The 12,893-nt window shown below is 38.3% G+C and overlaps 1 protein-coding gene across 1 annotated transcript; it reads left to right on the top strand.

Annotated features, from left to right (window-relative positions):
• The first annotated feature begins 2,723 nt into the window (after window positions 1-2,723).
• On the top strand, window positions 2,724-7,794 carry LOC108106028 (transcription factor SOX-14). Its single transcript, XM_017212877.2, has 3 exons — window positions 2,724-3,094; window positions 4,236-4,850; window positions 6,512-7,794. Exons 2-3 carry the CDS (start codon window positions 4,324-4,326, stop codon window positions 7,122-7,124), a joined length of 1,140 nt encoding a protein of 379 aa, XP_017068366.1. The 5' UTR covers window positions 2,724-3,094; window positions 4,236-4,323; the 3' UTR covers window positions 7,125-7,794.
• Window positions 7,795-12,893: the final 5,099 nt, after the last annotated feature.

Here is a 12,893-nt window from a genome sequence, read left to right as displayed (position 1 = left end):
AGTCATAAATTATTGCAACTAAACGTGGCCAAACAATGCGGTGATGGTCTGTGGAGGGACATTTTCAAAAAACACCAAAAATTATGACTGCAGAGGAAATAGCTAAAAGGGGATGCCTTGGTGGAGCAGTGATGGTAGCTTAGCTATAAAGCTTTTTTTAGCTATTAATGTGGAAACAAATAACAGAAAAAATCTTTAATTTTTAATATGCAATAAAAGTAAATATAAATATTTTTAAAATTAGAAAATTAATAGAAAATCCATTTCCAAAAATTTGTTTTTTTTAAATATTACTATTTTTTAGCTATTTTTTTGATTAAGAACTAACTTAAAGTTGTTTAAATTCATATTTTAACTCACATATTAGCTATTTTTTATAAATTTTCCTATTATCTATCCCTAAATAGGACTTATTATTAGCCAACTAGGATTTCCACTACCGCCACTTTCATTACTATTCACCATTGTCCCTTGAGATGACCGCATAATAGGACCAGTCATAATGTCCATTAAGAGGAAACAAATAAAGGAATGTCAGGGTCCCCGAGTCGAATATCCTGGTGCTCTGCTCGACGGATGATAAGGCTGATATTTCAGGCATGTTCTCGCCCAAGGACCACCAGTTGCTGGCGCCTTTGTTTTGGAATCGTCTGTTCTGGCTTTTGGCCAATAAAATGCATTCAATTCGCATGCAAAACAAAAAGCGATAAAAAACGCGTCACCATTGAGAACGCTTCTAAGCAGCGTAGTCCCATTCTCCGGTTTTTACATTCGAGAGCATTGTCTACGCCATTGGTCCAAAGCGCCTGAAATCGACATGCGCGCAGTTACAAGGGTGCGAGGAGGGGGTAAATTGGGGGTGTATTTAATGGGGGTTGGGGGTTTCACTGTGGAGCACACACACACTCACGTAACAACTAGAGCGCTGCCATTTTTATTGTTGTATTAAAAAGGAGGGAGAAAACCCGCCAAATGCGTTTCCTACTTAGCATTTGTTTTGGTAAAGTAAAGTAAAGGGTAGGTAAGAGGGGAATGTGGGGAGTAAGCAGAGGGCGAAACTCTACAAAACTTACGACCGTTTGGAGAGCGACGCTTGCGCAAAACAACCCCCGTAGATGATATCTTTTTATGGCGCCAACAGTTGTTTTTTTAAAAATTCCTAAGAAATGCAAATGAAAATGATTAACTGTGTTGGAATGTCTAATGATTTTCAAAGAAATCAAGGAATGGAATATGTTTTTATACTTGAAAATTATTAAATTAGAAGATAATGATTGTAGAGTTTAATAAAACAAAACATTGTAAAGAAACTTTTTTAATAATCATCTTTAAAAAAGAGAAAAAAGTGAGAATAATGGCTAGAAGTAGATTTGCACAATTTCTGTAGATTGCATTCATCCTAAGCAATATTCAAACATTCTTAAACTTTCACAGAAAATAAGATTACCATTTCTACTTAATACTTACATCTTATTACATAAACTTAAATTCAAATTAAATTTAAATTAAATTCAAACGAAAACTGTTTCGAACACTTATTCGTGTGACCCCTGTCATATTACACATTTCCTTTGTTGACATTACACTGTAAACACAAGAAAAGCTGTCTAATTTCTAAGTACTCGGCAAGGGAGCAGCTCCCTTAGCGGAACATTGAACCCGCCAATAATAAAGAGGGTCATTTATAAGACATTTTTTTTTAGCAAATGTATAAAGATTGTTCTATTAAGGGATCAAGGGTGTATTTATGATTGCAATTATACAGAAACCGATATTGGTACAACAACCAAAACAACAACAACAATGGAGAATTTCCTGTGTGTGACAAACAAGGAGGGCAATTGAATCGAGCGACCCCGCCAACAAAAAAGGAACAACCTTACCATATTCGAAGTTTGCTGCAAACATACCGATTGAGCCACCGATCGATTGTGGGAGCAAACACAAGACTAATGCACTGTGAGAAAAGTTATGTTATGATTATGTCATAATATGATAAATCAAAATGGAAAAGTACGATATGTAAAAAGAAATCGAATAATGCAGTTTTTCTACCATAACATCTGTAACCTTCATTTAGACTAACCTTATCATTAATATTTCTTTGACTTATCAAACAGAACTCAAAATTGGTAACATTTTTTTGATCTGGTTTAATCTTATTTATAAAAATATTAAAGGTCATTGGTCATTACATTATTATTTTTGTGATTATCCCACTGAAACGCTCGAAGAACCTCCGAAATAATTTTTCGGTTTTTATGATTATGATTATGAAAAAAATGCCGATATTAAGAGATATAGCAAAGAGCGAAAGGCGAAAGGCGAAAGGAGCAGCGTTCGGTAAACAATAATGCAAAACAAGCAGACAAACCGAAAACAAACCCGAGACAATTGTCAACAAGATACAAAACGCAGATACAAAGATACAAAGCAGCAGCAGCAGCGAAATTTTATCACTTAGCCGCCACGTTGACGCGTCCTCCCGAAGGTGTAAAAAAACTCTACAAAAAAGTGCTCGCTCTCTGTTTCTCCTTAACACTACCCTTCTTGCTTGCACTCTTGCTCTGTCTTTGTCTCCCTTCCACTCAGTCCTTTTTGGGCGGCAGCGACGCAGCGCAGCGCGTCCAACCAACCACTACAGAGACACCCTCACACATATCAGCACACCCACAGCTCTTCTTCTTGCCCCCTTTTTGTTGCGTTTGTTTGCCGTTTTTGTCGCAAGTTTTCGAATGTGTTTTCAAATCTAAATTGTCGCGCACTCGAAACGGACGCGTGCGCTCGTCTAACGGTGAAACGGCAATCTAACGGTATTAAATAAACTCCACAACGTTCCTAGATTGGAGTTTTGATCTAAATAAATCTAAAACTATTATTATGATAATATTTGAAAATTCATAACTGTGGATTTGTGTTTTAAAAGCTAACCAAGTGATCAACAATTGAGATCAAACTAATCTAATCTAATAACTAATTAAAAGAAAAAGACAACGATCGCTATATAAACTTGTGTGCAATTTTATATGGAATACAATATTTGAGTTGTGCGAAGGAACTAAAAGATATAGCAAAAAATATTACAAAATTCAAGGTAAGTAAAGTCTGACAGCTATTTTTATAAAATTGGCATATTTGGTAAATTTAAAAAACATATAAGTTTTATATTAATGATTAAAGGAATATTATAAATACATTTTGAGCAAGATACTATTATATTAGTTTAGAAATCCCTCCTTTAAATTTCCAAAAAAAAATACATATCTTACGAATCACTCCTCGAAATATTTTAGTTTAAATTGGATCGCTTGCCCTTAGCTTATCTTAGCTTATATCTTAATGAAACTATAAAGTATCATAAATTATAAATAAAATATCTTCTTTTGCTCTTTCCTTTGAGTTTTAATCTTTCCTTTAACTAAGGCTAATAATTAAAAGTCAATAATATAACATCCCTTTATTTAGATCTTAACTTTGATAAAATATCTTAATAAAAATAATTAAACGTCATGAATAAAATATAAAATCACTTTTCAAAAAGGTTACAGGGTTATTATTATTACAAAATTAAGAAGAATTTTTAAGGGTTTCTACCTAAAAGAATTTCGAGCAATCAAGCCTCTTTCTTGAATTTCAATAGTTATTTTTATCCTATCAAATCCCATTACAAGATAAAGTTTAACATTAACTTCTAAATTAAGCTTAATTGGTTTTATAATACTTTTAACATGTTATAAACTGTTTATAAGAAAAGAATTTATTATTAAGTAATGTAGGAAGGATCAGCTGAAGAGTTACAAGAGTTTTAGCATAGATTAACTAACAGATTCTTCATTTCCTGATTGTTATTGTGTAATTAAATTATAAATAAATGGCTATTAAATAAATTGTTATTAAAAATGGTTTCCTAAATAACTCTTTCAAAACCCCATTATTCCATAAATGCATTAATGCCTTCTTAACTTCGAATTCTTTTAAGGTAAATCCCCGTTTAACAAATAAAATTTAAATATTTGACTTGATTCGTCATAAAACCAAACCCCCTTTTAAGCCCCCCTTTTGCACATATTAAAAAGGGTTAAATGGATCTCCATTGTAAAGTTTTTTGGATTGATATTTGCACTTTTTTTGCCCCCCCCCCCCACGAAAAGGTTCAATCAAATGACTCATGCCAGACCGAGTCCCCAAGCTAACAAGGCATATCTATTGAATACCATTTCCGTTGGACATTTCAGAGCTCGAGGAGCAGCAGTACCACCTGATAATTACCACCTGCAACCCCACTGGAGTTCCTCCCACTCCGCTCTCAACTCCCACGGAATCATGACCAGCATCTCGGCACTGCTCCATCGGAGTCACAGCCACAGCAATGGTTACACGAGCAGCGGGAGTAGCAATCACAGTCACAGCAGCAGTCTTTCACCGCAGTTGCCCGGCATCAATTTGGGTTTGGGAATGGCGGCCAATGGTTTGGGCATAGCTGGTGGTTCTGGATCGGGAAATACCACCTCACCACCATTGCCGCCAGCTGACCTAGCCATACCGTCAGCGGCACCTACAACCACTCCTGTGACACCCAAAATGCATCACCACCACCACCAACAGCAGCAGCAACATCATCATGGCAACTCCCATTCGAATTCAAGCGGTGGATCCCATCACAACAGCCACGACCACATTAAGCGACCAATGAACGCTTTCATGGTCTGGTCGCGGGGGCAGCGTCGCAAAATGGCCCAGGACAATCCCAAAATGCACAATTCCGAAATATCGAAACGGCTGGGCGCCGAGTGGAAATTACTCACCGAAGGACAGAAGCGTCCATTCATCGACGAGGCAAAGCGATTGCGGTAAGTGCTGTTCACTGGACTCTATTTAAAATACACTGAGGGAATATTAGCTAGCTTAGAACAGGGATTTTTTTGTGGCTAAAGATTAGGTTTCTCACTGAAATGTAAAAAAAAAATTGTAAAACATTCTATAAATATCCAAAAACAAAAAAATTTTCTTACAAAAATCTCTAACAGCTCTGCTCTGTTAGGGGAAATTATTTTTCCCTGTGTGGACTTAGGTATAGATTTTGTACGGTTAAATGGGAAATTCTGACTTGGTTTCAGTTACCGTTTTTTCCCAGTTGGCAGCTCATTCTCTCTCGTTGCTGCCTGGCCACAAAATTTGATCGATTAGCTAAGACAAAGGCTCCCTATTGTGAGGAGCTCCTCCTGCTGCATTGTGAAGCTCTGGCGGTCTGGAGCTCTGCAGCCGGGGGATTGTGTCCGCTCTGCTTAGTCAGAATTCATCCATTGGCCCTGTCATATCTTGGGTAAACATTTCAATTGAAGTTGTCACACAAAAGAGAGACGGCACGTCGCATGAAATGCTTCATTCATTTTGCATTTTGCTTCTTTTTGTTTACCCCTTTTAATTTACCCTATCGAAGGGGTTGCAGCACCTTGAGATTTGGCTTGGATTTAATAGAGAAATATTTAATGGGATTTTCGGATTAAGTTGTCATCGTGGTTTACCCTGGACCTACCTTACTGTAGTGTTCTTATGAAAGAAAACACTTTTAGGGAAATATATCTAGAAAGGTAAAGAGAGGTTAAAGTAGGTTAATAATTAGGGAAAAAGATCATAAATTTTGGTTGTCATTTCTTATTCTATATATATTATATTAAGTAATTATCTTATAATATAGTCAAAGTTCTTTGAAATATACATAAGTTGCACCCTATTATTACTAACTATAATACCTAGAAAAACCTATATCATAAAACTTAATAGGTAACCTTCTTGTTCTTTATTTCCTACACCCCCTAAGATAGCGACCTCTTTGACGATGACGAACCTCTGTGTTTGTACTGTCATAATCCTTTTATTGATTGGATTGGCCTGCCAAAATGAAATGAAAATATGTGAAAATTTTCATGTACACTTTATGACATTTATAAATGAGCAGGGCTCGTCGCTGAAGGGGCTTAGACTAATGGCCATTCGGGGTCTTCCAGCGAGCATATCAAATGAAAAGAACCAAAAAAAAAAAAAAATTCTGTTCAAATATTTGCCAATGCGCGATGATAAGGAAAACAATATTTTGTTTTATTTTTGTTTTTATTTTTTCGGGACCCGCAGATAACGGCAGACATAACTGACCGAAAAAAATAAGAAAGGAAAGAATAAAAATATAAAGAAAAGTGAAAACGAAAGTAAAACAAGAGGAGGCAACCCAAACACACCTTTTATCAGGTTTTATCGTTTTGTTCAACAAATGTCAACAAAATGGTTGCATTGTTGCAGCTGGGAAATCGGAAAGGTAATCGAAGTTGGAGTTCGGAGTGGAGGTTCTTTGCTAAATACACATCCATAAACTTGTGCTTGTGCATTTTGTATATCTGTTGGGTTTATGGAAGGGTTCCGCTTCTCTTATAGGAGGTTTACGACATTATGATATCATCAAAGTTTAAATCGTTCGATCTTTTGATCAGTCTTTCAACATTTGTTCAATTTACAGGGCCCTGCACATGAAAGAACATCCCGACTATAAGTATCGACCACGTCGTAAGCCCAAGACGCTCAACAAGTCACCAGTGCCAGGTGGTGGTGGCACAGGAGGTGGTGGTGGTGGTACTAATGGTGGTCCAAATCCTGGTAATCCTGGTCCTGGATCTGCTGGTTCCCCCAAGGATATGCAACCCCAACTATCGCCTTTGGGTCAATCGCTGCCCCATCTCCATGGACATCCACATCAGTCTTCGTATCCACCGCATCCACATCACCCGCATCCCCATCCACATCATGTCCAGCTGGCCGCTTTGAGTGCCAAGTATGGATTTGGAGCACCACTGGAGTTATCTCTGCCCCGCCTGCCGAACGCCTTTCCCGGTCTCGCCCACTACCCACTGGATCCCACGTTGGCCTTGGATCTTCAGGCTCGCCTTCAGGCAATGTACGCTGGCTCTATCTACCATCCATGGCGGTATCTACCGCTGATCAGTCCGGAAACACCACCCTCCCCGCCCAGCAGCAGTGGCACCGGCATCTCATCCTACGGATGCGTCAAGTCGGAGAAGTCCTCACCGAATGCTGTAGTAGCCACCACGGCCAGTCCGACGAACATCATCTGACCAACTCCATTGCGCTTCGGCGCCGGCACCTCCTCATCCGCAGAGCATGTGGTCTAGGATGGCTGTCCTGTAGAGGATTTGGATGGTAAAATCTCTCGACCATTCCCATCCGTCGGCCCATTCCGGTATCGACCATTTGGTCACCCCGCCCCTGGAAAGTTAAAAGTCGTAATGTTAGATCCTAGAATTAGTCGAATATTTGTACGTGTCTTCAGTTGCAACTAAAGTTATGTTTTGGGTTCTGATTTTTGAGGTATTTTTAGTTGAGATACTAAACTGATTTATTTTAGATAGTAAACTATCTTTCTTTTGTGAGGATTCGTATTTAGAAGGTCTTTAAGAGGAGAGATGACCTTGTGTTAATTTTAAGGGACTTTCAAAATCTCCAATCTGTAAGTTTGATTCTTCTTCTAAAAAAGCCATTTAAAATTTTGTATTCTTTTCAATTTTCTTTTTTAAAAGTTAAATCCTTAAAAATAAGATCATACAGATATCGTTTTGCCATCAAATTCTAGAACCCAAACAAATTGCTTTTTAAGTCCCTTAGATTAGATTTGTTAAGGCATCAAGAACATGTCCAATTTTATGTAATATATGATTGTAAAACTATACTTTAATGTGATAAACGAAAAAGAGCAGAAAACCTAATTAAAATCTGTGAGAAAATAAATGATTTTTAACTATCGCAATGGAAGAAAGTACAGAAACTCAAACAGTGGATTGATGGCTAAACCCCCTGGACCCACCCATTTACCTGAAAACCTGATGTAAAAACGTGAATGAAAATCAAAACTCACAATCTGACAAGAGTCAGTGCCACAACGCCAAAGGCACTTCTGAATATAACGACAATGTTTGCTGATGCGTTGATTATTAGTTTAAATTGCCGACACGCCGCGGGGATGAATGGAGATGACGACAGCGCTGGCCAGGATTGTCTACCGTTACGGAAGGGTGACGATAGTCGTATCCTTAATGGGATTCCTTCACGCCCACTTGTTTAAGCGACCAACTGTGAACCCGCTTACCGCTTAACGCTCATCGTTCAGGCGTGTCAATAATTCTCAGCCCAAAAACAATTGACAACTTTTTTTTTTGTCTGAGGCACAACCAAAACAAAGCAACAACCACCACTATGATTGGACTTGTGAGTAGAATGGGGTAGGTTGGATGGTTGGTTGGGTGGCTGGGTGGCTGACTTACGGTAGAGAGCAATCGCGACAGCATCGTAACCAGCTGAAAAGCCGCCCATAAAAATCACACAAATGCCACGCTGCAACGCAACGAAACTGCTGATAAGAAGTGCCAAATACCAAGGATGCCGCACTCAACTCAGCCACCTCAGCTCCATACAGCTGAAGTTAGTCTTTCAATTTTCACTCGGAAAAACCCCTTTTTGAGTTTCTGGATTTTAAAAGAACTTAAAACTTAAAAAACTTTTATATCATTTTGAGAAAGAAGTTATTTTCATATATTACAACTTTTTACCATCCTTTTTGTTTCATTTAGAAAGTAGTCAACTTTTTCTCAGTGCTGATTGTCTGCCCATTTTCACAATCACACAGACATGGTCGGGGTGGTGTCTGTGCCTTTTGTTGCCCGCAAGGTCGTTTTTATAGTGCCCTGGTCCTCTCTATTCACAGAAACAGAAACAGTCACAGACTCGAACTTGAATAAGCATTTAATGTTTGCATTTTGACCTCACCTAAACACAGACAAAAGACCTAAGAGCTGCCGCCCACTCGCTTCCATTCTGGCCAAAAAATCACTTGTACGAAACTCTACGAAATGCTACAACAATATTTGCCCAATGGAATTGTGAGGGGCAGTAGAGCCACCCCCAAGAGAGCAATCATTGATGATGTTTGACTGTGGGAAACTTACAAATTGCCAAGATGCTTGAGAGATCAAAAAGTAATAATTGTATTAAATTGAGTTTTAAGGACTGCTCCTAAAAGTATACTAGATTTTTAGTGGTTAATTGCTGGATTTACCTTTTGAGGGGACTAATCATAGCTAGTCATAAACTTTAAATGCAAATTTCTTATTAAGTAAGAAACACAACCCCTTTAAAGTAACTCAAAACTGCTCCCCCAAAGAACTCAACTCAGCCATCTAATATAGCAATTATGAAAAAATTTAACGGGTCAACTGCTTGGATGGGATCCAGCAGCCAAGTCAACTGGCTATCAAAACTAACAGACACGCGCTGCACGTGCGACCCTTCGCCACCGACCTCCGACCCCTGATCATTCAGTATCATTTCGCTATATATATATATAGTCAGTACTCACTTGTTTCAAGACAAATAAAAACAGTGGAAGCGCAGTCGGCGAGGGAGAAAAATAGCAGAGCGAAAAACGTGTGAAATAAAAGTTTGTTTGATTTGCTTTGTGCGGAGGAAGTGGGGTGGGAGAGTGGCTTTTGGGAAGAATGGTGACAAGGGTACACAGGGAAAAATATTTTGCTATTTGATTTTACATTTCAAAGAAAGTAGTTTGTAACTTAGTTTAGATAAATTCTTGGTTTTTGTTATCATTTTGGCTTAAAAATCTTAGTAAAAAGAGTAAAAGAAGTTCTAAGATTTATATTTTCTTCTAAAATTACTAATAAAAAGGAATAACAAACATATAGCCCTGGGTTATATGGAAAATCCGTAACTTTTCATATCAGATTTCCTAACTTTTTTATCAGTGCATCGAAAAAACAGAGACTGCGATTCCCTTCAACCATTCAGCCGAAACCAAGTTCTCGAATCTCACTACTCAAGGCAGGGAATTTTTTGTTTTATTTTCCAGGATGCTGCCAGCGGAGGTGGTGACCCCCAACCCTTAGGACTCTATCAACACTTCCACAACTCCCCCTCCTTTGATTCCGACTGGTACTCCACCACCAGTCTGCTTTCTCCATCCTTTGCTATTTCAGTCCCTGGCACACTCACATCCGTTGTGATAAAAAGAAATATTTTCTTTTGGCAGCAGACTTTGGCTTTTCTTCTTCTCCCTTTTTTTTCTTTCTTGGCCCAATGCTTCATTATTACTATATTTATATTTATTTGGTGTACTTTTTCTTTCATTCCATTCCAGCCAGCATTCACATTCCATTTCATTTTGCTGACTCCTGACTGTTTAAGGTGCCCCAGAAAGACCATTACGCAAAGGATATTGTGTGGCCATGAATCAATTGGCCAATGTCCACAGCCAACGAAAAAAAAAAATAAGAAAAAAAAAACGAAAACGAAGTTATGCCCGGAAATATGTTGAACCGCCAAAATGATGACATTCCATTTGCATTTTTTAGGCTGTGCCATTCCCGTTTTTGGGAAAGGTCGAAGGGCCTTTACCAACCAACTTAATCGCATGTAATAAATTTTAATTTTTTAAGCATTTGTAAGCATTTTTATCAGTCCCCCAACAAAGGACACGAAAATTCTTCTCATTTTTAATACCAAGCTAGCTGAAAAAAAAGGAAAAACGCCAAAAAGGATATAAGATTAAGACGCCAAGGCAAGGCTGAGACATAAAAAAAAAAACAACGCCAAGCAAATTAGCAGCCTGCCAGGGGGAGGATGTGGTTTATCACGCCCACAGCTCGTCGAACGGATATCCGACGCATGGAAGACAAACAAAAAAGGCATTAAATCGCATTTAAGTCAAAGCAAAGGCGGCGACAAAGCCAAAAGCGAAAATGAAACCGAATCCCAAAAGCTAGAATCTGTGGAATCCAGATCCCCGAAAGAAGCCCAAAACATCCACCACAGCGACATGACTTGGTTGAGTCTTTGGCGGGTGAACAAGGACAACTGGCACGCGAGACAAGGATGTGATGTCGATTCTTTTACAGATTATGATTTGGGTTTTCTTGAAGAAGTATTAGTATGCTGAAGTTCTTAGAAGAACTGTATAAAGTGATGATGAAAACCCTTAATTAAAAAGAAAAGTTTCTATGAAATATGGCGCGGAAAAGTAGATTTCTTAAAGTTTATAGCTTATCCTTTAATACTTACTTACTTATCCTGAACTTTGCTTCTTTAACTAAGTGAATCACCAAATTTAATAAGCACTTTTAGCAAGAATTGTTTTTCGAAAGGTTAAATGCCTAATCAGCTAATGAACTGCCTGGTCATAATTTGATAGCCCAGCAATCTGGAAAGATTACCTCGCCAAAACGCTTGGAAACAGCCAAACTGGGAGTAATGAACCAAGAATTGCATTTCATTAATATGTACATTTAATACTACTAAATATATATTAAATAATTAACTTAATTGCTTAAATAAAAACGATATCAATTTTTGCAAAACGGAAATCGAGGTCAGACTGAAAAAATAACCAAGTTTCCAGGAAGGAACTTCAGACAGAAAGGGTAAAGTCCAATGAAGGACATTACTATGCACATAAAGCGCATTCCAGCCAATGTCCTAGCGTCCAGTAGCAATTAAACCGAGCAGCCATGGCCTCTGCCGTAAATGCACTGCCTCACAATGCCGGAATGTGTTTTATTTTTTCCAGCTGCCCGGCACAGTGAGTGCAAAAAGGGACACCAACGGCGGCACAAAGGAGCAATTAATGCGAAATTGTAGCTGCATAATTGCTGAACATGCAGCAAAGGGGCGGCAGCGGTATAAAGAAGCAATTAATGCCGCACAAATGCGCTTGGCATGCATAAAAATGGCAAGCTGCAGAAAAAAAAGCCTGTAAACTGCAGCAGAGGCAAATCAAAGGCGCTTTTACTGCCCATTTTCTGGCAGCAAAAAAAGCTGAAAGCTAAAGTCTGAATGACCAGCCGGAGCTGCCAAACAATTGCAATTACATTAGAAAAGGCAAAAGATGGCAGAGCCGAGTTAGGGATGGCCTTTGGGAAGGTGTAAATATCATTTGTAAATAAGGGTTTGGAGAGCTTGAGTCATTAATCTGATAAAGTAATAAGAAATTAGGTTATTATTCAATTTGTATAGGTTTTTTTCTTTAAAATCTTTTTCCTAATATTTTCTGTATTTCCTCTTTTAAACTTTATTGTTCAATATGATTACCATGTCAATAAATCACATCGTCACCTTCTTTGTGATATAGCACATCCCTAGTCAAATCTAAGCTATGGCCACCCACGTAGCGCTTTTCACTTCCGTTGCATGCCAGGCACGTTGCAAAATTGTCGCAGCGCAGACAACCAACCAAAAAAAGACGAGAAAAAAAAAGTCTGAGGAAAAAGCGCAACAAAAATCGGTTGGCCAACACAAAAGCCACGGACAAACGAATTGCCAATTTAAATGTGAATAGAAAAATTGCATCGACTCGCCCGCATTGCTCAGCCCATCCACCCACCACTGCAATCCTTTATCCTTTCACAATCGCCAATCACTCACTCACGCGAACAATGTCCCTGCCAAAATGCTACGTGGCCTTCATTTAGTGACTCCCGCTCCGGCTCCTCATGGTTTTACTTTTGAGCTGCATTGGAAGTCCCTTTACCCATGGGGTTTTTAAGGTTTAGTGTTTGAATTTTTGGGAACAATCTTGGAGACTATTCTTTCAAGTAAAAGAAATCTATCAACGCAAAACAAAAATCATTAAAACTTATTTACACTCTGCAGAAGGAATTTTAGAAACTAACCTCCTAAAACAAGGGTGCTTAAATTCGTCTTACGACAGAGCATTTACTAACACAAATACTAGAAATCATGCACATATGTATACATTGACGCATTTGTGTTGGTTTGCAGATGTGCACTGAGAGAAAGAAAAACACTTATTTTTGCTTACCAATTCA

The sequence above is a fragment of the Drosophila eugracilis genome, unplaced genomic scaffold (genome assembly GCF_018153835.1).
Source record: "Drosophila eugracilis isolate 14026-0451.02 unplaced genomic scaffold, ASM1815383v1 contig_2154, whole genome shotgun sequence".
Classification (NCBI taxonomy): domain Eukaryota; kingdom Metazoa; phylum Arthropoda; class Insecta; order Diptera; family Drosophilidae; genus Drosophila; species Drosophila eugracilis.
Note: the sequence above shows the minus strand (reverse complement) of the source record. Positions and strands in the feature narration are given on the sequence as shown.